The sequence below is a fragment of the Oryzias melastigma genome, linkage group LG13, assembly GCF_002922805.2.
Source record: "Oryzias melastigma strain HK-1 linkage group LG13, ASM292280v2, whole genome shotgun sequence".
Lineage (NCBI taxonomy): Eukaryota > Metazoa > Chordata > Actinopteri > Beloniformes > Adrianichthyidae > Oryzias > Oryzias melastigma.
In genome coordinates this window covers 10,654,904-10,681,279 of record NC_050524.1, presented here as the reverse complement: position 1 = coordinate 10,681,279, position 26,376 = coordinate 10,654,904, and the positions used below count along the sequence as shown (strand labels likewise).

The window sequence follows — 26,376 nt, the reverse complement described above, 5'->3', positions numbered from 1 at the left end:
TCGTCTGCCGCCTGCCCCGACCCTCGCCAGGACCCTGACTACACTGGTTGTTCTCCGATGCCCTCATGATCGTGTTTGACCTCTGCCCTCCTGACCCTGATTTAGCTTTGTGGACTTTTAGCTGTGTTTCACTCCTGTTCTCCTGTCTGTGCCAATAAACCTGCTGCACTTGGATCCAGCCATCTGCCTGTTTGTGACACAGGTTTCCAGTCTGTCCCATGACACCCAACCACGCCCACTTACACTCCTATAGGGACACTTTTAGAACAACCAGTTAACCTATGACTGTTGGACTGTGAGAGGAAACCGAAGCACCTGGAGAAAATCCCCGTATGCACAGGAGTTCATGCAAACTCCCCACAGAAAAGTCCCAGCCCGGATTCGAACCAGGGCCTTCTCGAGTGCCAACCACTGCACCGCCCGCACAAATTAATGCATTTGTTAAAATCAGTGCTTTCTTTCCAAGTAGAAAATGTATCAAGTTTATCAAAACTTATCAGAATATTTAGATTCTTGAAGGTGGACCAGTGAAGAAGTTATTATATGGACGTTTTACCTGAAGTAAGGATTTAAATAAAATAAAAAAAGATAAATAATACAACTGCTGCTGGGGCCCCATGTTATTTGTCAACTGTGGTCCCTGCTAAATTCACTACAGAACACTCAGATTTACTTGTTGTTCGGGTCCAGATGTCTTTGGACTTGATAAACCCAAAGAAGTACACCTGGAAAATGATCAAGTGCAGTATTTCAGTTATAGTATACAGTTTCTATAGTTTGTGGTAGTTTGTGTGTACTTTTTCCCATGCAGAAAGTTCATCACTCTTTGATTTGATCTTAGGGGTGTTTTGTGAAATCTCCTCTTTTATGTTTATGTGCATTTAAGGTTTGAATGTGTATTGTGAGATTTTAAACAATTGTGTTTAAAAATATGAATAATAACTCCCCCCAGCTAAATTCCTCCGGAGCCGGATCTGAGAAACTGGGAGACTTTTCACATTTATTCTGGGAATAAACAACTCTTTGAGTTTCAACAAGATTAAGACTGTAATTTAAGAAGCTTTATTAATGTTGATCAAAACCTTCTTGTTATTCAAAAATTCTATTTCTATTGATAATTCAAGAAAACACCAAGAACAAGGCATTGTGTTTTGATTTGATGCTCCATTACAACCCTGGATGAAGAATAATGCATCTGACTTGACTCAGAACAGACAAATTAAATTATGGGGATGCTCAGATTACATATTTCCTCTTTTAGTTCTTGAAAACAATCACAATAAGATTTTGTATGTTGCAGTATTATAATGTTGTTTGGAGTTTTTAGCAAATGAGAGAACTTGATTCTTTATCGCGTTAATATCTAAGCTTCAACAACATTTCGTAGTGGCTCAATCTGCAGGAAATTTCCTTTGCAGTGACAAACATGTGGAGAACGAAACCAGAAGAAATTATTCGTAGTGTGATGAACTTTCTCATGCTGCAGAGGTTCTTGAGGCCTGTGAGTTTCACACGAAACTGTTCAAAAAGCTGTTACAAACCACAACGTAAAAAAATGGGTTGGTTTCCTTTTATCACGACTATTTATTCACTGTCATCTTCTGGTTGCTCTGATTAGTCAATTTTGAAAAAAAAAAAAATACTAAAATTTACTCTCTTTTTTAAAAAAATGCTTAAAAATTCCCAAATTTCTGAGCTCAGTTACTTGTTTTTTTTCAAAGTAATTTAATCTTTCTGTTTTCAAAACAGTTGGTGTTTTCTCAATTGATAAAGAGTTAAAAGATATGAATCTCTAAAATTTTGACTTCCTGTAAATCTATAGTAAACTTGTTTTTGACCAGTTTTCTTGTAAATTTCCTCTTCATGTTGATCTTTTTACTCTTTTTTTTCTTACAGGGAGATAAATTGAGCAAGTATATTTGTCCCGACAAGAAAACACAAATTTGAAAGGGATGCAATAACATGATGCTGTAAACATGACCGGTAGTGGGTCATTTCTAACCAGCAGAGCATGTGGAGGCCTCTTCTGTCAGACTGGCAGTCTCTGAGGACTCCCACTGGGGCTGGATGCAATGAATGATGCATGGCTTTGGCGCTTCACATGGCGCCCGACCATACGAGGTGGCTGAAAAACTGGACAGACACATCCTGTTTAGACGCAAACCGGCGTTCTGGTATGTGGCGAGTGAGAAACACTAAAAAGCATGTAAGGCTAAAACACAAAGCATGCTCCTGGAAACAAAATGTAAGAAGTGTGTGGGCAGGCACACGCTGTGGTTGTTTGAGTGGCAGAAAAAGTGCAAACACGTCAGTGTCAGCTGTACAGGGTGTGAACCTATAACCTTGAACCACAGAAAAATACGCCCTTTAAAGACCAGTTCGCCTTGCTTTCCGTTGGTGCTTCCATCTGTGTGACACCATCATGAGATGCTCCCGGCTTATATCTTTGGCTCTTTTCCTGCATGTTGCTCGATCCTTGGAGATCCAGGGTAAGTCTGCATGGTTACTACCCACCTGTGACTGTCAGCTCTTTATGGGCTTGTTTTACTGGACCTTGAGGTCTTATTTACTTTGCGGTATTTACACTCAACAATGCTGCTTTAGGACTTGATTAGCTGAATTATAAATCCATTTAGGCGATAAAGTGAAATAATTAAGTACATACATCACTGTTTCTACTTCATTTTAGCATTGTCAGTACTGGCAGACAATTTATTGTTATTGATCAGTTGTGTCACCTCAAGCCCTCGTAATTTCTTTACAGGCTTATAAAACTGAAATAGGAGGGTCATTAAGATGCTTTTCCTCTACGTAAAGGTGAAACCCAAACAGTGTGTGTTTTGTAGAAAGAATCTGTTTCTGCAGAGTGGTTTAAACGCCCTGTTGCAGATGGCAGTTTCAGTGTGAGAAGGATCTTACCTTCCTGTAGTGTTGTGGACCACATCCTGAGCCTGCACAGGAAGATTTGCTGCATGTCCCGACTAAAATGCTGCTGTTTGCTGACAGAAAGAACTCTCATGTTATGTTGACACTGGGCATCCATTCAAGGACTTTTCAAGGTTTTATTATTAGATGTATTAGTATTAGTATTTAGTATTAGATGTTCACACTGGACTGTTGCTACCCAATACTCCTGCAGTTCTACCTGCAGTTAGAAAGAAGGGCACCTGGCTGCAGACAAGATCATGGCGCTCATACACCATTTGCTGGAAGCAGAAATTCTACAAAATGTCAGAATTGTAGCACCTTTTATTAAAACTTTTTCATGTGAATAAGCGGTTTTGTGTGCAAGAAGAGCTAAAAATGGGGCAAAAAAAACTGTAATGGTTTTGTTTTTTTAAAAGGGTAAAGCCCTTCTCCCTACCCCTCCATTTAAAGGGACTTTCGAAGTGCAAGTGGTCATATACTTCTTAATATCCTCCACTCCAAGCAGGGGGGTACAGACCCCTCCCTAGAGGGTAAGGCTCAGCACCCTGTGCCACAGAGGACAAGTACTTTTCTTCTCGTGGGTGCGCTCTAAAACATAGCAGTTTATATTTAAATGTAAGTAATGACTCTTTGTTGTAGCATGGCCTTTTTAAAGTTCTAAAACCGATGTTAGTATGTATATTTGAGCGCTTGAAGCTCCGCGCTGATGCTAGCTGACCAACGACTATTGGTGACATCATCGAGCGAAAGTGACAACCAAAATCTGAGACTATTTTTCCACGCTTTGCACTGGTATGCAAGACATTATATTAGTAACGTGTTTCATATCGATGAAAATCCGCTTTAGTATTGCTTACTGGCACCAAATCGCTTTTCTCTGAGGATCAGCTGACTCACTTTGATCCCGTAAGGAGTTACAGTCTGTCAGCTCTTATTCCTGACATAAAGGTTCAAAGCTTAAAGTGGAAAGAAATGTAACTGTTAGGGTAGCGACCTCAAATAGTCTTTTACGACTAAAAAAAAGGGGGGCAGTTCTCTTTATACAGTCATGGGGGAGGGGAGACATCAATTTCCATTTCCTGCTAATGATGTCTGGGTGCCATCTTGCTGTCTGCAGCCAGATTTTCTTGGTTGTAAGAGGCTTGATACGCAATGTCAAACCAGTGCAAATCTCATCAATCTTGCTCCAGGCTTTTTCTTTAACAGCTCCATTCTGATAAATGAAAGACTTGGTGTCACATAATTCCTGCCGGGCACAAACAGCAATTATTAAATTCTTTTTCATTATTAATTTTCTAATGGCTGTACTTCCAATAATTAAAAAGGACGCTACCCATACGTCACTACCAAATCAGAATTCCATGGTTGTTTAGCCACGCGTGAACGCCAGAGTTTTGAATGTGCAAGCCCGAACTGTTCAGATATACTCATTACATAGACTTGTCATTGAAAGTGGTCGCTTGAATGCACGTTTTGGTGTAAACGTAGCATTTGAGTTCAAGTCTTTCCATCTTTCATTAAATATTTGTTACTATCTTTAAGATGTCTCTTTTTTTTTCCTAAATCTTGGCTGGCATTTGTTTAGGCAATAACTTGCAAGGGCAACTGCCATATGGATCCACTAAACATGATTGAAGTGATGCAGCTTATTTATTCCCCCCCTGTTATGTGCATTTGGAAGTCCTCCATGCTGTTTTCATTTGCTTTGATTTATAAGTGGATCAACAGCTTTTTAGCTTCAGCTGTGCTTGATGCAAACAGTCAATCAGCAGCAGGCCGCTTGCCTCAGTTCACCGTAACACTAGCTGCATGTCATCATCGCTGCACTGATGCAAAGCTGAACTAGAGATCTTGGCTGGAGTTGGGTCGTGGAATGAACTGTGTCCTCAAATGCACTCTTATCGAGGCAGAAGTGAAAACAGAGGTGGGGAGGATGAAGACAGAGCTCTATTACATGTCAGCCTCTATTAGATGCACTATCCTCTTAATCTTCCTCTTATCTGTGACTGCTTTCTGTGAGGAAGAGGAGCACTGCATAAAAAAAGCATGCATTTCTTCAGAAGTGCTTTCATTAACATAATGGATTCCTCAAATGAATACACACAGCAGTGTGTTAAGAATTTATATATTTTATTTATTATTATCCTAAATGCTGTTTAAACCTACAAATAAACTCAGTTTGACCTGCACATTCAAATCAGCTGTGCAAGGATTTCCTGCGTGCCATTCGAAGAGAAAAGATTTGCAAGGAGGATCCGGAATTCCGTTGAAGATAAAAACATAACTGCAGCGAATAGAAACAAGAATGAACAAATGCACTGATCATTACTGACTGATCTCATGGTGAATTCACACCGGACGTGATTCGCATGGCAGGGGCATCAAGTTTTAATGTCAAGTTAATGAAAAGACTAGATCTGAAGTCTTGCTGTGGGATTTGGACATCAGGGATCGTGCAGCGAGGTTGACCCGGTGTGTCAAACAATCAGGGATTCAGCTTTGGCCATGTGTTTTTTTTCAGTAGCTTGATCAAAGGGTATAATAAATCCAGTATGGCTGCTCAATGTGAGGATCTTCATCCTGAACCTCCATCCGTTTCCTTAACTCGCTGGGGTTGACTGTCCCGGTTACTGTTGGGTGAAGGCGGTATACACCCAAGCCCGCTACGCTAGCGAGTCGCCCAGAGGACAGCGCAGCGAGCTACGCCGCCCAGAGTCTGGTAGAGTTAGTGAGCACCACCAGAGCTCGCTATGTTGTCCACCTGGCTAGTGTAGTGGGCGCCATCACTCCAGCTCTTTGGGCTTTGTGACAGGCCGGCATACTGTAGGGTGTATCCCACCTTCGCCCAACAATAACCGGTACAGTCTCCGGCCGCGCCGCCCCCAACTCTCAAATTAAGTGTCAAGACCTCAGATCACGTCGGTATCGCGACCAGTGTGAATGCAATCTAGGCCACCTAGTTGTTAATAAAACGAGGAGTGTGAGGAGGCCTTATCTCAGAGCTGCTTGGGCTGCTTCAACAATCTATGAGAAATCGTACTTGGCGTCTGACTGACTTAAACTGTCTCATGTATTCAGGAATAACCCTGACAAAACCATGACAAAAAAAGCTACATTTAACTTAAATGATGAAAAACTGATGACATTGCAGCTCGTCATTTTTTTTTTTATGTTTCTGCAAACTCCCAACCTGTATTCTTTCATTGTTTCAAGGTTTAGATAGATGCCATGCAGTATATCCATTCCTGTTTTTTACTGGAATTTTCTAATAGCAGCAAAAATGTCTTGCAAATGGTTAATGTCCGCCTGCCTTACACAATGGAATAGGTGGTGAATGAAGAAATAATGGGAGATTTGCACAGAAAACTTGGGCTTGAGTCCAGAGCGAAACAATTGCTTACTCTGTTTTGCCCTTTGGTTTTGTTTGGTCACCAAATGTATTTAGTTAGAAAACATGGAGGCAGTTCGGACTCTTTGGGATAGAAGTCAATGAGTCTCCAGAAACATGAAAGTCTTGTTTTTGGAACTTTATATTTCTATTTGCCACTTTATACCAACATTTTTTGAATACCATAAGAATTTGAACTTCATCTTTGTAAAGTGTATGAAATAATTTACTATTGGTTATCAATTTTCAAATGTGATACAGGCCTACGACTTTGGATTATGTTTTACAAAATATTGTTTACTAATTTAAGTTTTTCTTTTCACTTTCTGTGGATAAATGGTGCTCATTTTGTATTTTGTTTAAAACCAAAGTTTCACTGTCCTCAGTGGAACTAATATGCTAATATTAGCATGTTTGTCTGTTAATATTAGCATGTTTATCAACTAATATAAGAAGATGCTAATATGAGAATATTAGCATGCTTGTCTGATCAGCTAGTTTTGCAGAGAAAATGATTGTGTTAGCCTGGGGCGGTTCTCAACTTGTGATGTAAGCATGTGATGATCCGGTCGTTTTCGTGGGTATGGGAGGGGCTGCTGTTGAGAGCGCAGGTTTTTAGAGGAGTACTCAGAAATGCCATGAATGGATCAAAATACCGCTTTGGGTTCTTTTTAGTGAGGAATAAACAATATAAAACATTTTAAAAGCTCAAAAAGTTGCTTTTTCATGCTATGTCCCCTTTAATATTAGCATGTTTCTCTATTGAGACAATAATGTGCTAATATGCTAATATTGGCATGTTTCTGTACTAAAATAAGAACAAAAATGTATCTATGTAACAGTTAGCTCATGTCTCCATGGATTTTTTATTTTTGCAATGATCACTTAATTTTCAAGCACTAACCAGCCTGGAGGCCTTACAGCCACAGTGTGTCTTCCTCATTTGTCACAGTGTCACTGCTGTCAGACAGACAAAGAGACGCTTGAGTCTTCGTTTTATCTGCAACAATAACCATCTGTCGCTCATGAGTCAGTCTGGTCTTTGGTTTTCTCTGGAAGGAGACAGCTCCGCTGCTGTTGTTTGTAATTACAACGGTGTTCAGATGAACTCCTGACCTCTAAGTGTCACTGAACTTTTTGTGTCTCTGGTTCAGGCGAAGAGCCCTCTCTCCAGATCTCTGAAAACGTGACGGTGGTCCTGGGGGAGGACGTGTACCTGAGCTGTGAGTATCTGGGCAAGAGTCAGATCCAGAGCGCTGCATGGAAACGGCAGACCAACGAGAGCAATTTTGAGGGACTGGTGGGATTTTCGAACAGGAGTCTGTTCAACAACTTCTCCAACCCTGACTCAATCACCAACTTGACGGTTCAGGTGAAGGTTTCCAGTGTGGAAGCAGAGGGGGAGTACATCTGCGAGTTCAAATCAGAAGAGGAGTTTTTCTTTAAGAGTGTTTTTATCACTGTATTAGGTGAGTCTCATATATAAAAGTTCTTTATAAACTGTCTTCAATGAAGAAAAGATGAATTGAATGCGTTGATTAACTAGATGCCGACCACGTGTAGGAGAAGCTTCTGTCAAGATTTTAACTACATTGCTGGATGCATTGACTGTTTAACTCATTTAGGATACTTTGAAGACACTGATAATGTGAGAGATCAGCTTTATTTATTTTATCTATGTCTGGGTTCATGAGATCATTCAGTCTTTTAAATTAAAACAAGAAAAACATGACAAAGTCCGAAAGGAAAACAATAAGATTCTCCTCCAAGTTTACTTTGGATGGCGCTTCTTCTTCTTTTACTGTCAGTAGCAAGTAATACACAGCCTACAGTGCCCTCTAGTGCTTGTCAGTGGGAAAATAATGAATATATGAGGCCAGTCATGTATTTAAAAAATTATAAATAAGTTGCTCATGAGTATGAGTTGCACCCCTGGCCAAACTATGCAAAATAACCCAACTCATTTTTTGAGAAGTAATGCACATTTTGCTTATTTGCTTCCAGGTCGGCCTGATGTTCAAATCCTGGTGAGCGAGGAGCTCATAAACAACACATCCTACCAGTCTGTGACGTGCTTTGCAGATGGAGGAAGGCCCCCACCTCAGATCAGCTGGTTGGTTGGCAGCCTTCCTCCCTCTGGGTACCCCTTCACTGTCAATGTGAGCCAATCTCTTTCCTCAAACGGCCTCTATAACCTGAGCAGCGTCCTCCGCTTCCCCACCCACCTTCAGAACGAAGACAACGTCACATGTGTGATCCAACACCCGGCCCTCCCTCACCCAAAACTCGCCACAGTGAGGGTCGAAACCTACGGTGAGTGCACTTTTGGGGGGAGCATGTTTCAGGCTCGCTGAGGAGGCCGTTAGCGGGTGTTGCTTCAGCGGCGAGAGGTTTGCAATGAAGCATCATGACTCAGCAGCTTGTGACGCTATAACTTTCTTCTGCATTTCCTTCTCACTCTGCTCCACATGCACTCTGACAGAACATAAATCACACTGCACAATGCTGCGCATTCATGTGGGAATGCAGTCTTTCTGCAAAGCCCAGTAAAAAGAGCGAGAAAAAGCAACAATGACCCAGTGACTGCAAAGAAGATGCAGTTTACACGTCTGGTGCTGATGTTCAACAATGTAGTGATATTTAAATGTAAAAAATCTACCCAAGTACATCCAGTAACCTGTCAGCAATCACTATTTTTTCAATCTCAGCATAAAGTGCAACTAAACACTAAACACTGTGAACTGACAGAGTAGGTCAAATCAAACATAAATTTTGGGGATGAGTTATAAACAAAAGTTAACTTTGAGAGATTTCGTTCTGAACAGTTAAACATCCTTCAGAGTCAGTTTTTGTTAATTACATATTTGCAGAATTTATAAACAAAATATGATAAAATAAGTGGCTTTTATGAAGAAGAGATCAAAACTTAATTAATAAACTAAACCTTTGATAACACGAAGATATGTAATAAAAAAAAAAAAATCTAAACAGGCATTTAAAAGTCTATATTTCTCATTCCATGCAGTATGAACCTGAAACAAACAAACAAACAAAAAAAAAAAATCACAGAAATACAAAGATGGCTCACACAGACGGATGGGAAGAATCTCAGGACTGATAAGGAAATTATCTGAATTTCCTTATTGCATTACATAGAAATCCTGCTTTTCTAATTACTTTTACTATTATAAAGTAGGTCTGCAAATTAAATTTCAAATTTATTGTCATCACCTGTGCAAAGGATGGTGTATATTGCAATAAATGGTTACCTTAAATGTTTGCACACATGTTAAAACAACCATACGGCATCTTCAAGTATTTAACAAATTGAATTGAGCCCTTTACGTATTTTACCAATCAGATGGTACCATCCTCATATACAGAGGATCATTTTAAGTATAATTTTAATTTATGTTGATTTTTATTTAAATAAAACTGCTCCAGTGGACTGGAAATAATGTATTAGTTGTTTTCTTTTTATTCATGCTAGTTATATGGTCATATTGTGAGTTTTCCTCATATCGTGCAGATGATCAAAAATGTGAAATGTGTAAAAAGAAACTACTAAAGCTTTTAAAAGAGCATCATTTTGAACACAGTCTTCAGAATATCTCGCTGGATTCAAGCCACCTGAACCTTACCAGCCTATTTAATGTTTTGTGACTTATAAAGGTTCAGAAGGTGCAAAAAACTATTTTAAAGAGACGCAATGCAGTCCTACTTTTCCAGCTGGGGCTTTCAAGATCAGTTTTTTTTTTTTTTTTGATATATTTTATTTCCAACATTTGTAAAAACAACAAAAGTAGTCATAAAAGTTACAGCTAAAAGCTGTGGCTTGTAAACTTTATTACCTGTGATCAGTGGTTGGCTAAGCTAAACATCAGCCTGTAGAACAACCTGATGTGTGTTCGTTCGTGGATAGCATAAAAGACAATTATTGCTTTAAAATGGAAAAGGAGACAATTGATAAATGAATCACTTTGTTTAATAACATGCTGTTGAACACAAAGTGCTTGACATGAAAGACATACACTATGTTACCAAAAGTATTGGCTCATCTGCCTTGACCCATACGGTATGAACTTCAATGCCATCCCATTCCTAACCCATAAAGTTCAATATGATGTCGGTCCATCTTTTGCAGCTATTACAGGTTCAAATCTTCTGGGAAGGCTGTCCACAAGGTTGAGGAGTGTGTTTAGGAATTTTGGACCATTTTTTCTAAAAGTGCATTGGTCTGGTCACACATTGATGTTAGTGGAGAAGGCCTGGCTTGTCTTCACTGTAAATCATCCCAAAAGTGTTCTGTGGGGTTCAGATCAGGACTCTGTGCAGGTCAATCCAGTTCCTCCACACTCTGTCCTCCATGTCTTTATGGACCTTGCTTTGTTCTCTGGTGTACAGTCATGTTGGAAGAGGAGGGGTCCGCTCCAAACTGTTCCCACATGATTGGGTGAATCTAATTGGACAGAATCTTTTGGTATCCTGCAGCATTCAATGTTTCTTTCACTGGAACTAAGGGGACTGACAAACAAGCCCACACCATCATTCTTCCTCCACCAAATGTCACACTCGGCACAATGCAGTCTGAAATGTCCCGTTCTCCAGCAACCTCCAAACTTAGACTGTTCCATCAGATTTCCAGAGGGAAAAGCGTGATTCTCCACTCCAAAGAAGGCGTCTCCACTGCTCTCGAGTCCAGTGACGGCGTGCTTTACATCACTGCATCTTTGCATTGCACTTGGTGATGTGTGGTTTGGATGCAGCTGCTCCGCCATGGAAATCCATTCCATGAAGTTCTCTGCATACTGTACTCGGGCTAATCTCAAGGTCACATGATGGTTGGAGCTCTGTAGCAATTGACTGTGCAGAAAGCCAGCAACCTCTTTGCACTATGTGCTTCAGCATCTGCTGACTCCTCTCCGTCAGTTTACGTGGCCCAACACTTGGTGGCCGAGTTGCTGTTGCTCCCAAACTCATCCATCTTATTATGATAGAGCTGACAGTGGACTGTGGAATATTTAGGACATTCCAGGACTGGATTTGTTGCACAGGTTGCATCCTATGACGGTTAAACACTGGAATTTACTGAGCTCCTGAGAGCGAAACATTCTTTCAAAAATGTTTGCAAAAACAGTCTGCATGCCTGAGTGATTGATTTTACTCACTTGTGGCCAGGACAACTGATTAGGACACCTGATTCTGATCATGTGGATGGGTGAGCCAATACTTTTGGTAAAGAAGTGTGTAAACATACCATAGATTAAAACAATAAAAGTTATAAAACACAATAGATTAAAAGCATCAACAGTAAAAGAAGAACATAGAATGGAAGGGAGATAGGAAGGGTTGAAGATATACAAATGATAAACCACAAAAGACATGAAATGCTTAAAAGCCATGTAAGCAAATACATGGCTTTCAATATACACAGTCTTCACAAACTGGAGGTGTTAACATGACATTTTAAACAATTAAATGATTAAATCTTAAATAATATTAAGGGTTTTTGCTCATTTGGTCTCTTCTGCTATTGCAGGTTTCTGTATCTTTGATGTGTTTCATGGCAGACTCTGATCTCTACTGGGTTCCGGTGTTGGAGCTTGAGGTTCTCCCGGCTTTGGTCGGGTAGCAGCTGGGCCAGACATCTGCTCCCAGCTGCAGCTCAGCCAACAGATGGGACAGGTGATAAGCCTGAGCCTTCAGTCTTCAAAAACCCAGCAGACGTCACTTTTGCTTTGGGTTTCACTAACATGAAACTCATCTGGAGGAGGCTTCCTTTGTGAAAAAAAAAGAAAAAAAATCCCCCTGAACACTTCCTTGCTATCTGACTTTTTAATTTGCTGGAAAAAACATTTGGGGCTTGTGAAAGTATGACTCGTCTTGCATTTCTTCCTGCTTCTCAGAGAGGCCAAATGTGACTATTAAAGCAGAGATGGTGCAGGAAAGAGGAAGGGATTTCTGGGTGGTCTCCTGCATTTCATCCGGAGGGAGACCCGACACTGATATCTCTTTGGCTCTGAACATAACCGAGGGCTTACAAGCAAAAAAGGACTCGGATGTGCAAAGTCTCTCGGTCCATCTCCCTGCAGCTGAGTATGACGGTCGCAGCCTCACCTGCATGTTCACTCACCCCAAATTCACACACATGGAGGAAAGAAGCATCACACTACCCGCTTTTTGTGAGTGTTTCTCATGAAAAATGTTGGCCATCCAGAAGTGAAACAGAAGCAAAAAAAAGGTTTTGCTTTATCTACAGATTTGCACAAAGTGGGAACCGCCGGCAGTAACTTTCAAGATGCTGAGTGTTTGGAGCTGCAGGAAGGAGAGACTGATGCTATCAGCCTGCGAATCACGAGCAATGTGCCACGTTACAGCCTAATCTGCACAAAGTAAGAAACATTTGGTGATAGAGCAACTCGGCAGCAATTCTAAATGTTGTGAGGATCAAACTCTTCAAGTTATGACTCACACTCGCAATTTGGCTTGCTGGGCAGAAATCCATGAAAAGCAAAAAGAGGGGGACTGAAAATAGGAAAAAAAATGTAATTTTAAGAGAAAACTCACTAGAAAATAGTAGAATTATCCATGCAGCAAGTCATTTTTACCTCTTATAGTAATATATCAAAATCTAGACACAATGAGTTTGACACAAACATTCAAAATGGGAAAAATAATCAAAAAAAAATATCACTTTTAGATCAAATTTCTTAACCCATAAGAACCCAGTATTTTTCCTTGAAAATCAAATTATATGAAATATAAGTGGACCTTTTCTGAGGTTTTTCTGTGACACCGATGTCACCATGGGTTCTTATTCATTAAAATCGATACAGCCTTAATTGATCACATTACATACCTCTAGATTATCTAACCTGTACAGTACATTCTACACCTGATAACTTAGCTAAAATGTGAAAACTGTTTTTGGACCATGTCAGTGTTTATGTTTTTGCTATTCTTTATAGAGGCTTCTTATAAAATGTAATAGTCAATTGCGAATTAAAAAAGACCTTATTGTTATTCGATGATTAATAAATTAACTAATAGAGGGTTTTTTTCTTTTATGTTTTTTGTTTGTTTAATTTAGTTTAGTTTGTTTCATTGCTCTGTTTGTTTATGTGCATATGTATGTTTTGTTGTCTTTTTATACAAAAAAATATTCATTATGTTAAGCTTTTTATTTGCTAAGTCGTAGCAAATGGTTTGTGTTTTTTGAGTTTTTATGTATTTAATTGTAGTTTATTTTGATTACAGCGACAAAAACTAGTGTAATATGTAGAAATGACTCAATTAATGTGAACAACACAAGAATACCATCTGATGGCCAATTTCAATAAGTCCTCATAAAATCTAAAACTACCACTTATTTTTAGAACATAAATCTATTTTTTTCTAAAACGATGACAAGAAATGCCACTATAATTTGTCAACATGTGTTTCACTTTCAAGCAATATCATTAAATTAGAAACAAAAATTACAATAAAGTTTGAGGGCCTGATTTTTAAACCTTAAATCAGCTTTATCTATTGTCAGCATTATAGACTTAGTGTCTATCATTTACGTAAGAGCAATCTTTTTAGATCCTAGCTCTTAGGAAGACTAAAAAGTCTTAATTGTGCTGATTTTGAGAAAAGCTTGGAAAGATTTTGGACAGAGGTTTCCAAATCCAGGCCTCGAGGGCCAGTTTCCTACATGTTTTCCACCAACTCGCCATTGAAGCTCCTTATCGGCCAAACACACCTGATCCAGGTAATCAGCTGCGGATGAGTCATGGGCTATGTCCAAATTCCCTCCCTACCAACTACATAGTGCACTATATAGTGCATTTTGTGGTGCTGTCTGAATGTACAATTCCAAAATCGAATGTCCTAGATATTTCCCAGAAGTCTTTGCAAAAAACTAGCGTGAATCGATGCTCACTATATTAGCAAATATAGACTACAATTCGAACAATTTTTGCAAAAAAAAAAGGGTGTTTAAATCAATTTTTTTAATAAACTATGAATGTTTTATCATCAGAACACAGAGGAGTCACAGATAGATGCCGTGAAATGTTCGTATTGATTTGATTTTTTACTTTGTGAAATTGGTGACATCATATCCGTCATTTGGAAAAAGAAAAGAAAAGTCTTGAACAAAGTTTTCCAATTGCTTTTAAAATCCAGGGTACTATATAGCTCTGCACTATATAGTTTTTTAGTAGTTTGGGATTAGGATGGGAATTCAGACAGTCTGGAAAACCATAATTTTTCCCCAGTAGTGTTATCTATAGTATTAACAAGTTTATGCCACACCTTATTCTTCCCAACTACCTTTTTGTGCACATTTTTATTCCTTTTTTGTATATGAATTTCAGAGCATTACTTTGGCAGAAAAAGTGTCTTGTGCTTTTGTGCAAAAAGCTGCACATCCTGTATAGGATGTGGTGGTAAGTTTGGTGGCACATAGCCACCAAAGAGACAGACAGAAGGAGCCAGATATACATCTTTATTCAATTTTTTTTTCATCTTTTTATGACAAAATCTGAAAAAAAAAATCAGATCTTCAACTGCATTGCTACAGCGTGAATATTTTTTTTATTTTTGGTGTTAAAGTGCAGAAGAGAAAAAAAATCAAGAATGAATACTTAAAGACGTATGTTTGTATTGTGATGTTTTTAGTTTGGATAACCATCAAAAAAGAGACATAATTCATCTTTTGTGCATTTGCCTTGCAGAGATGATGGACCCCTCCCTGACAACGTGGAGCTCATTGGCCAAAACCTCACATTCTTGTCTGGAGTGAAGCATCAGCACGCCGGTCTGTATGAGTGTCGCTTCTCTTATCACCATCTCAACGCAGCTCTGAGGTTTAATGTCACAGTCAAGCCTCGGCCTCTGCAGCCTGGTAGGAGAATTTATCACAGGGGGGGGATTTTTATTTTGAAATGGTTTCATTGTAGAACGTTAATGTGGAACCTTCTCTCATTCTTCTCAGTTCCACCCACAATCTCGGTTGGTTTGCACCGTGAAGATGGATGCTGGGTGATTGAGTGTGTGGCGGCGGAAGCTGTTCCGGCGGCCAGCGTCTCCTGGCTTGTATCACAAAGTGTTTCTGAGGAGTTCTGGGTCAATTCCACCTCTTATAATGGAAGCCGCACTGTTAGAGGAGTTTTCCTCGTCCCTGTCTGCTCGCCGTGGGAGCTCACTGCAAAGTGTGTGATTCATCATCCGGCGTTTGAGCGCCCGGAGAACAGGAGCGTAACACTCCCTCTTTGTGGTATGGATTACAAATCGCTTCAATTTGTTGATCGTTTTTCTGCAGTTCAACTTCTGTTTTCACATCACAGCTCGCCCAAACGTCACCGTCAATACCAGCATGGAGTGGAAAGACGGTCGCAAGTACACCAAGGTGTGCTGCTCTGTGATCAGTGTCTCCTCTGCTGCTGAAATCCTCTGGCTCTCAGAAGACGGCAGCAACATCACTGATGTCGTGCAGACTGAGCTCCTGGCTGAGGGTCTGGTATCGGCCTGGAGTTCTGTGGACCTCCCTTCTTCTCAGTTTTCTGGTCAGAACCTGACTTGTGTAGTGAAACACGCAAGCCTGGAGACACCTGCAGAAAGAACGATCCACATTCCTGAGCACAGTACGTTTGCTCTATCGCAGAAACGTTTGACATAAACCACATCGCACAGATGTTCACATCCTTCCCTCTCCCATTCCAGAACCCCCTCTGTTGAGTGTAACTGTAGTGAGAGACCCTCATCTCTGGCAGGCAGTGTGTGTCTGTGAAGGGGAGTGCATCAGGACAAACCTTCATTGGGTTCTCCCCAAAAGGGCAAGGACTGAACCCCCCCCACTGGCTGAATTTGAAGATAATGTAATGAAAGCCACGCTGACTTATCAGTTTCCTCTGGCCCTGTTGGAGGGGCAGAACCTGACCTGTGTGTACCAGTTTGACCACAGGGTGACGGAGAACCGGACCGTCCAGATCCCCAAATACTGTAAGTTCTGTTGAGATTCTGGAGGTCAAAACTGAACTTCCCCATTGATTCTTGAGAATGTTTCTCATTCAAATGGAGGACTTAAACTTTTAATATCAAGTAGGGGTGAGCGATACTGGGAATTTGTGTATTGATGTGATACCAAGTAACCGGCTAGTATTGCTTATATTGATACAGATACTTTTTTCTTGAAATGTTTGATTAAAGACAAATTTTGGAAATAAATGTGTTTTTATGTTGATTAAGTGTAAAACACAGTGTTTATTAGCTAAATACAGATATCTGTACTGAGCATACATCAAACATATGTGTGCTGATAATGAATTATACCATTATAGAAAGAAGAAAACAGTAAATAGTGCAAAATTTAAAAAAATGTAAGTATAAAAGTACCACAAACAAAGATTTAAATTAAAGAAATGCAGTAATAAATATCAAAGTCACTAGAGAAAAAAGTAAACAAGAGCAACACTGCTAAATATAAAAAATATAAACACAATAACAAAAAAATCCTGTTTTTGTATGGAAATATGTGAATAATTAATCAAGCTGCTCTCAAATGAAGCAAGAAAAAGAGGGTCATGGTGTGCTTTGTTTACACAAACAATGTTGCCAGATTGGGCAGTTTCCTGCACAAATTGGGCAAGTTTTTACTCAAATTGGGCTTCTTTTTGCCCAATCTTGCAACACTACAGACAGATACACGCTGCGCTTGCATGAACTCGCTAAGTAAAGCTATCTACCGTACATATTAAAGAAACACTGCAACAAAAGTATCAAAAGTGTCAATCTCATCATGCTAGTATCAATACTTCACCTTGGTATCAATACTATCAATACTCAGATCGATACGCCCACTCTTATGGTATCCAGTTGTTTTCAGAAATTAAAAAAACTATTTGTTTAAATCTGCACTAACTACTGCAGATATCTTTAAGACTTTTGTATGATTTTCCTGCAGATATCACCTCTGTGAGGATCCTGAACCGTTCATCTCTCCTGCGCGGCCACCATAATGATCACAGTGTTGTATACGGCCTGACAGTCCAAAAGAATCATCTCCGCCAGAGAATACTGCTGGATGTGGAAGGCAACGTGCCAGAATACAACCTTCACTGTCAAAGGTTGTGTAACTTTATTAACAACAACAAAGGCTTCAGTAGAAAAAAAGTTCTGATCAGTCTTTTTTGCTCCAAATGTAATCTCTTTGAGATTTGGCCTTTAGAAGTCTCTTAACTTGTTTAGTAAAATTGAAAAATAAATAATGTTCCCTCAATATTTTGTCTATTTTTCTTTTTGTCACGCTAAGCTAATCAGTTGACCCATTTAGTTAAAGTCCCACTCCAACTGATTTTTTTTATCTGTATTTTTTTCATTGTGAAATCTTCCACTGGTCTTTTAGTTGTGTTATTGCAGGTTTTGGCTAAAATTGTGTCATTTTTTTAGAACTTTTGCAGCACAGTAGTAGTTCATTCGAAATCCCCCCTCTGGATTGTGGGCGGGACTGTTGCACAAAAGTAACCCTATGCTGATATCCCACCATACCTTTGTTTACATGCTCTCCCGCTAGTTTATGAACACTCACAACCTCAAGAATAAAGAATTGCTCAGAAAAAAAGCTGAATGTTCCTTATATATGTGAGAAGAATGCTAAAAACTTATATTAAAAACAAAAAAAAGCAAAACATTTTTGGGAGAGGGTCCTTAACTTATTTTTACTAAACTGAAGGAAGTCTCTGTTGAACCTAAAACTGAATCCATTGCGCTTCAGGAGTGACGGCTCAGCAGTTGACGTGGACGAGTCTGCGATGATCCTCCAGGATGAAGGTCTGTACACCTGCTGGGCGTCTTTCTACCACCACAAAGCCTCAGTGACCTTTCAAGTGGAAATCATGGATGAAGGCGAACAGTTCAGTGAGTGACACGTTAAAAAGTTCTGATGGATTTGTTGTGTTTGACTGAAACCTCTGACTTCCCCGTCTGTGTTTCAGTGCAGATAATAGTTATCTGCATCTCTTCAGTCACAGCCGTCCTCCTCATCAGCGGCGTCGTTCTCCTGGTGTTCTGGTGAGTTCTACAGGTGTGAGTTCAGCAGGTGATGTGCTGACGGATGCTCTGCCAATGCAACACGATAGCAGACAAACAGGAAGTGTGGATCGTTAAACCCACTCGCCAGCCAACCTCTGTCACCCCGGTGTCTATTCACAAACAGGAAGTAGTCAGGTGCCTCTGCCACCGCAGCACTGTCGGTTCTCAGGTGGATCCTCTCTGCTGACAACAGATTTATTTTCCACCTTTCAAGTCTGGCTTTGAGCAGCTTTTCAACAGCATTATCGTCAACGCCACCTCCAAAGATCTGTGGTCGAAAAGTTCAGATTGACTCTGAAGATGTTTGGACAATGAAACCTGAGCTGCCGTTCATCAGTTGCTCTTGGAAAACATTCAGTCTATTACATTTTTGCAGCCACTAGAGGACATTTATGAAGTCACGCAGCAAAACTTTCGACATTTTAACCCTAAATCTAACTGCAGATTAGTTCTCAGCTTATTGTTGGTCATTTATATTGGTAAATGTGAACAAATAATGCCTGACCTGAAGCCCTTTGCTTACTCAGCTGGTTGCTTTCTCTGACGTGTGCCATTGAAAAGAGATAATGGTTTGCTGAATCACAGCAGTGAAAAGGCCCCATCAGGCTACTTTTGGAAGGTCGCTGTAAATAACTAGAAAACACGATTCCCTTGGAGGAAATCTATTTTGGGATGAACCGCCTTGCAGTTCTGCAAATATGTGACAGCAGTAGGTCAGCACTGAGTTTGTTACTGAAGTCATAACATACAAGCAAGATACTATTCAAAGATCAATTCTGGGAAGTCAGATCACCACTGCTGTTTTTTATTTTTATTTTTGTAACATGCTGTTTTTCCTTAATATAGTGTTCAAATAAGTGCAAGTAAATGATTGTGTCACACTGCCCTCTAGTGGAAATAAATCAAATGTGCAATTTCAATATTCTGACCAGAATATTTTTTTTTTTAATTTTATTTCAGCAAAAAAGACAAGAGGACAAAATACAAGGTATATTTAATCTGTTGACTTACACATTTAAAATATAATATTAAAAACTTTGTTTCCTTGATGTTTTATTTTGTGTTTTTCTCTGTAATTTCAGGAGCAGGAGTCAGTTTCAGCGCTGTCTTCTCTGATGCAGGAGTCTGGCTCTCCTGAGGTGAAGAAGCCAGCAGAAGCAGCAGAGAACAAGGGGATTGCTCAGCTGGACAATTACGCCATAGTTTTAGATGTCAAGAGCGCACTGTAAAGGATAACTTGACATCATGTAAAAACTAGATATAAACTTTTACTGTGACTGTGGTACAGTTTATATTTTGGGATTTTTATGCGAATGTAGGAGCTGAAGAAAACTATGCACTGAACTTTTGAAGATTGTAATGACTGGAATTGTATTGTTTTTACTTTTTATGCATATATTTTGTACATAAATCATTAAACTTCACATTTCTATTTTATTTTATTTTTTTTTTAGGTGTAACACTATTCTGTATTTAAGAACCACAACACTATTACTACCATCATATTTAAGTACATGCAGCTGCACTGTACTGCAGTATTTCCGAACTTCCCTGACTGTCCACGAGATGGCAGCATTGTGCCAACATCCTTCTAAAGTCCAGGAAAAGTGGATCATCTTTCACATCCATGGATCCTTGTATCTCTATGAATATAATATAAACATATGGAAAGACAGAGTAAAATAAAATTTATGGTCCACCCACCTGTCAATCAAAAAATATTCCTTATAATGCAGAAACTTGAGCTCTAATAGAATAAATCAGAAGAGTTGCATGCAGAATAATATTACTAATTAAACCGGTTCAGTTCTTTATTACGGTTTGGATGAGCTGCACCAAATTATATTTGTAAATGTTGCTGCGTGTAGCTTATTGTTGTGGGTATGTTGAATAGAGATAAAACTGTTCAACTTCTGACTTCATGGATCGTTCGAATAAGAAGTTTTCCTCAGTTTACTTTTTTTAATCTTTTGATGGTAAATATTTTGTCTCCTTTGGGCATAGTTTCCTTTTTTCAGTTTTTTAATGAGATATGTGTCCATTCTTATCTCTGAGAGGCTTGAATTGTTTTCAGAGACTTGATTACAGGAGGAGTATGGACTTTGTTCCACTGAAATATATCACATTAATAAGAGCACCTCTTCTATTCTGAGGCATTATTGAGCTCAGCATGGCAGTGAAGAATATGCAGATTCTCATACGAGTACCCGAGGTATGATGTCATTCTCACAAAAATGTTCAAATCTCTGCAACTCAGTAACTGTAATACTATTAGTAAAAATGATAGATTCTGACAAGCTTAAAATCAAATATTTCAGCATCTTGATGTGGCACACCTGTGAGGTGGAATGGATTATGCAGCATGAAAAGTGCTCACTGTCTGTTTTAGACAGATTTCCAGAATTTGAGAAAAAAAATATTATTTTATGTATGTAATTAATGTTTCAGATTTTTGAGTTAATCTCATAACAAATGGGAGCAAAAATAATTGTTGCCTTTCTATCCTTGTTCAGTTTTTATGTCCCACTATCGTTGTTTGTCCATAAGAAGACACCATTGTGACATTAGTTTGGAAGCCTAAGAGGAGTGGATCATCTTTAACACTGGGTTCTTGTTTCATCTGTAATGTTGAATAGAGTTTTCTCCACCAAACCCAACAATATTTAGAAAATAGTAAAGCTAATGGACAGAGTAAAGAGAAATGTATGGTCCAGCTTCCTACAAATCAGAGAAACACGCTCTTTGTGTATGAATTTGAGCTTTGTGAGAAGAAAACAAATTAAAAGAAATAAATTGTCTTCTCATTAATAGAAAATACAAAAATGGCAAAAAAACGAATGAATTCATCTTCAGATTAAATTTATGTCAAGTCCAGATTCACACGGAAACATCAGGAAGAAAGTAAGAAAAAAAGAGAAGTACCACTCTTACAAGAGCAAACTCATTAATATTACCAATGTGTACACATTTTGTGCTCAGAAAAAGATGAACAAATACATGTTTAAATATATTAATCTATTTCAAGATTGAAATCTGGAATTTTTTTCATCTTTTCCACTTATATTTTTGTTCGCTATAAAGGATTTTACAAATATTGATTTCAACTTTTGTACGTCTGGAAATCTCTACAGTGACTGAATAGTCAGTACGATGTCTTTTTCTGTCATCCAGGGCAAAAGTTAAAATCCACCATCACCCTGTTTAACATTTTAAGAGCAGTTTCAGAATTTAATGTTAATCAGAAATCTTCTCAATGTATTGAACAGAAACTACAATAGCCTGGTAATGATTTTATTGCTAATTAGCTCTAAAAAGTATAATTTTACTTTTCCTCCTGGAAAACATCTGCAGCATTGTCCTGTTGAGAAACAGAGACACTCCCAGACAACTCAGTCACTGTGTCTGCCAGCTTTAACATCTGCAAAAAGCTGATGCAGATCAACAACCTGAACACTCTCCCACCTTTTTTACTTCCAATCAATTTGAAGCTTTGCCAAAAATCAAATTTTGAACTGGTCAAAATGATCAGGGGTGAATCTCTAAAGATGAAGAAAAACTACAGTAAATTCAGAATAAGAACCAATGACCACGAGGACATTCCTGTTGAATTTTATTTTCTCAAAATGACTATTTAATTTGTCATATACATCTTTAACACATTAAATCAACACAGATGCAAATCCCTGACTGGAGGAAAGTATCTGTACATTAAAAATATTGTATTAAATGAAATTGAAACATTTGCTGCAAATGTAAACAGCATTAAAACATTCATGACATTATCTAAAAAACATTACATAATGTTCTAAAATGTATTGTGTATTTGTAATGGAGTATTTCAATTGGTTCACAAAGTACATGGACTTCTGTAAAAGATGATACGGACCAAATGTGTAACGTTTTGATTGTAATGACTGAAGTAAGAACAAATGCCTGCTTTTATTTGGTTTCAGGCATTTTTTGCAGGGAAAATACCAAAATGAGGTGTGTCTTTCTTACCATTTTGTTCTGAATTTTTTTCTTTACAATCTGAACACCAATGCTAATTGAAAAAAACAAAACACACAACATCTTGTGATCTCATCTTTTCTTATAGACACAAGGCTTCAGCTGTATTCCAAACTTCTTGACGTTCTTTGGAGCATTTCCGGTTTTTATGAACTCAAATGAGTGGAAATGAGTGTTTTCAACATCCTAAAGAAAAGGGAAGAAAGAGTAGTCAGAGGTTTCCTGCACATGGTACAGATTTTAAAAAGGGAAAACAGCAATGTGAGCCAAACAATTCATTTACATCATTATATTTGCCTCACCTTGGACACCATCTTGAATCCCAGACTTGAGAGCGCAGTGATGAAGTTCCTCACATTTTCAAACCTACTTGCCACCTCTGCGACTTTAAGGACCCCCCTGCAGCAAATACACAAACCCACGTATAAATACACACTCTCATGCAACTCCAACATGAATAAACTACACACTTTACCCATTTTTTAGGACTCTATTGGCCTCTGCTAAGAAGTCCGCCAAGTTGGTTCCCATGAGAGACAGACAAAACACGGCGATGTCCACAGAGGCGTCTCTAAGAGGAACCTGCACAGGTCGACTGTTTTTAGAGAAGCCATGAACGGTACAGACAGGACAGGCAGAGACACTCACCTTAGACATGTCACAAACTGTCACCAGCTCACAGGTAGCTGCCAGGTCGAAGCTGTGCACTTTGTTCTTCACGCTGCGGGCTATTTTACAGTCGCCACATCCAAAGTCTGCAACCACCAGAGAGGGGGGTCTGCGGGAACGAGGAGGAAAGCCTGACTAAACTGAATCAATAATAAGCTTTAAACAACAAAATGTTGGGATTGTTATATTTAAAAACAAACAAACAAAAGAAGAGCTCAGCAGGCTTAATTTGTGAATGGGAATCCCCAACCACCATCACACCACCTCTGTGTATAAAAAAAATAAAAGAATACTATGAAGTTACATTTGTTGCTAAAGTTTTGTGAGACGGCAAGAAGATTTTGTTCATGTAGTAAAAAAATTGTCTGTAACATGACATTTAACACACAAACAAAGCATTTTTACGGATGGGTAATTTTTTTCTACAGTTACAAAACCTTTTTACAGATGCACAAATTTATTATTGCAAGTACAAAATATTTTACGGACGCACAAAACTTTAGCAACAATTCTAACTTCATACCATACATAAGAAAGGTGACAAAATTAAAGAAGAGGACAAAACAAATTTGAACTTGAATGAAAATCCATGAAAGCATTCAGGTGACCTTTCTGTATTAGTGTCCAAATACTATCAAGATATGGATTTGTGCTCATTTTAGGAACTTTTCTACCTTTTTTACACATTTTATACATCAGGCATGAAATATAGACACTGTTCAGTTGAAATATAAACTTTTTTTGGTTGGCAAAAATAAAAAAGATTGTTTTTTTCTTTTCAGATGGATCATTTACAGATATTAAAAAAGAATTTTAAAGTGCCCCGGTGACCTCTTTAGAGTGTACCCTGCCATCGCCCAACAGTACTTGGGTTGGCTCCACCACTCCACAGGATTCATGGGGTTGAGAAAATTGATGAATTTTAAGGAACAATAAAAAAATTGATTCTATAAACTGCAATTTACAAGACAAACATCTAAAAATGTGAATGACAAACAGTCTTACTTTTTCTGAATGTATGAGATGATTTGGTCCACTGGATTGACGGGCCACCTCTGAACCTGTGAGGTGTAGCCTTTGTGGTACACCCAGAAGGCCTCTGGGTCCTGCTGAAACATACGCTTCGCGTCGCCGCTGGACGAGCTGTACAGAAGTTCATTGATGTAGCGAAAACGAGCCGATTCCAAGCGCTGCTCCATGCGGGACCGCAGGATATCAGAGCGGCTTAGTTTGGCCTCCTCTGGCTTCTCCTCCTCCTCCGGCCCTGAAGCTGCTGAGCCTTTCTGCTCCGCTGGACTCTCCTTTTCGGGGACGTGGCGGCTCAGCATATCCCGCAGCTTCTGCTTTTTCAGACTCTGTTCTTTGCTCAGCTCCACTTTCTTTCGTTTTGAGGGAGATAGCTCATCATTTGCGGTTTTTGTATGAAGTTCCTGTATGTCCTGGTGTATTCTATCATCAGAAGCTTCAAGTGTACTGTTTTTACTCTGAGCTTTATCCCCTGCTTTTTGCTTCTTTAGCCCTCCTGTAGAAAACACATTAGTGTCTCTGTCTGTGTTTCTCCTTTTCAGCTGTTTATTTTCTCTGTCCTTTTTCTTTTTTTGGCCAGTTGTCTGAGTCAAGTTGTCATTGTTGTTACTGCTGCTGTGTGAATCAAGTTCTTTCTTTGTATCCTCTTTATTTGCATTCTTGCCTTTATTGACATCCTCCTCCAAAGTTTTGGAGCGGTATTTGTTTGTACATTTTCTCTTGTTCTTCATTTTGTTTTTCCACTGTTGTCTGCTCAGTCTCTCTGAACTCTGTGGTTCGTTTTTTGTTGTTTCCGTGATTTCTTCATCCTTCGTCTCTCCAGCAGATGTGGACTTTTTCTTTAGATTTTCTTTAGAAAGGAAATAAGTCGGTTAAGGAAAAAACATGGTGGAAAGATGAAAATCTACAACATTTACACAAAATTTGATTAAATACAACACTTAAAAAAGAAACTGGAATAACGTTTCTTATACCTTAATAATAATAATTGGCTTCACTCACAGAAAATTTAGAAAAATGCATTCATAAATCTTATGAGTCTTCTAGGTTTTTTTGTTTATTTTTATGTAAAATTGTAGAAAATTATTCAACCGTTTGAAAAGTGAGTATCACATAAATGCAAAAAATGTGCTCTAAATTCAAAAGCCCTTTTATCACTAATTTTAAACAGTATAAACATGGCTGAATTTAAGTCTCTGTAAAACCGCATTTGACTGACCAGTTTTGCTTCCTTTCTTCTTCTTCTTTGTTAATGCAGGTTTGTCTTCATCAGGTTGATCGGCATCCCTATTGTTTTGCTGCTCCTCTGATTTTTCTACAGGTTTTCTCTTCTTTCTTTTCTTTTTCCTTTTCTTTGGAGATGGAGCTTCTTCAGCCTCGCTGTCACTCCCCTGCACATCATTGCTGCTCTTCCACTCTGGAACAGATCCTAACGTCTGCAGAGTCCGCAGAAGGCTCTTCTTACCTACAGTTTTGGGCTAATCAGTGAACAAAAGTGTAATTATTTATTCAAGAAATGGCGTACATCTGATGCCAATACAGAAGAAAATAGTTAGTTTAGTTAACAATTAATCATACATACTGTCAAATTTGAGCTGCTGGTTCTTTTCTGACCGTCACCAAATACACTTTTACTCAACACTAAAGCGTCTTCTTCATCGTTCCATTCTGCATCTTCATTAAACATCTTTCCTACAGCCCTGTAAATATAAACAGTAGAAAAAAGTGCAAGCATGTAACATTATTTGCCCTCAAATCACACTTTTATTATAAATAACTCGCTACAAAAGCCAAACTCATGAAACAACACGTTAATTTATCTTTAAATTTTTCAAAACGATTGTTAATAAACATGTTATTTCGTATACTTACAAGAAAAACACGAACGTTTTCTGAAAAAAAAGTAAAAGCCACGTTTTTTTCTGTCATGTGCGCCCAGCCAGCAAAACAGAAACGATCGCGCATACTGATTACGTCATTCGCGCAAGATTTATGGGAAATGAAGTTACAGTTCAACAAAATGCTTTAAAATAGCTTTAGTTTCCTTTTGTTAAGTTATAATCGCATTTATAAATGATGAACGAAACACAGTTTATAATAGTTCATCTTTAGTCGTAATTTAAATGCGCTACTTCGGATGTAAATTCAAATTTGGCTGTTTCCATCCATCGCACTATATCCTTTTCACTTTTTTTTAATCTTTGAAATTTATTAGATTTTTTTTTCAATCCAAAAAACTATAATAATTGTTTTTATTTCCTGCTTTTGTCCAAATAAAAACG

General features: G+C 38.6%; 2 protein-coding genes across 2 annotated transcripts; one reads left to right on the top strand and one right to left on the bottom strand.

The window, feature by feature from the left end:
* The first annotated feature begins 2,096 nt into the window (after window positions 1-2,096).
* si:ch211-149e23.4 lies at window positions 2,097-19,823 on the top strand. The gene is made up of 14 exons (XM_024277172.2): window positions 2,097-2,489; window positions 7,471-7,785; window positions 8,321-8,629; window positions 12,223-12,498; window positions 12,576-12,708; window positions 15,037-15,206; window positions 15,297-15,578; window positions 15,649-15,945; window positions 16,025-16,303; window positions 17,265-17,427; window positions 18,075-18,217; window positions 18,295-18,370; window positions 19,352-19,379; window positions 19,474-19,823. The coding sequence occupies exons 1-14, from the start codon at window positions 2,423-2,425 to the stop codon at window positions 19,618-19,620; spliced, it is 2,685 nt and encodes an 894-aa protein (XP_024132940.1). The 5' UTR covers window positions 2,097-2,422; the 3' UTR covers window positions 19,621-19,823.
* A 2,161-nt stretch (window positions 19,824-21,984) lies between these two features.
* Window positions 21,985-26,085, bottom strand: rrp8 (ribosomal RNA processing 8). Its single transcript, XM_024277173.1, has 8 exons — window positions 25,967-26,085; window positions 25,677-25,794; window positions 25,314-25,572; window positions 24,074-24,944; window positions 23,048-23,177; window positions 22,875-22,981; window positions 22,702-22,798; window positions 21,985-22,585 (listed from the first exon to the last, which is right to left on the bottom strand). The coding sequence occupies exons 2-8, from the start codon at window positions 25,779-25,781 to the stop codon at window positions 22,472-22,474; spliced, it is 1,683 nt and encodes a 560-aa protein (XP_024132941.1). The 5' UTR covers window positions 25,782-25,794; window positions 25,967-26,085; the 3' UTR covers window positions 21,985-22,471.
* Window positions 26,086-26,376: the final 291 nt, after the last annotated feature.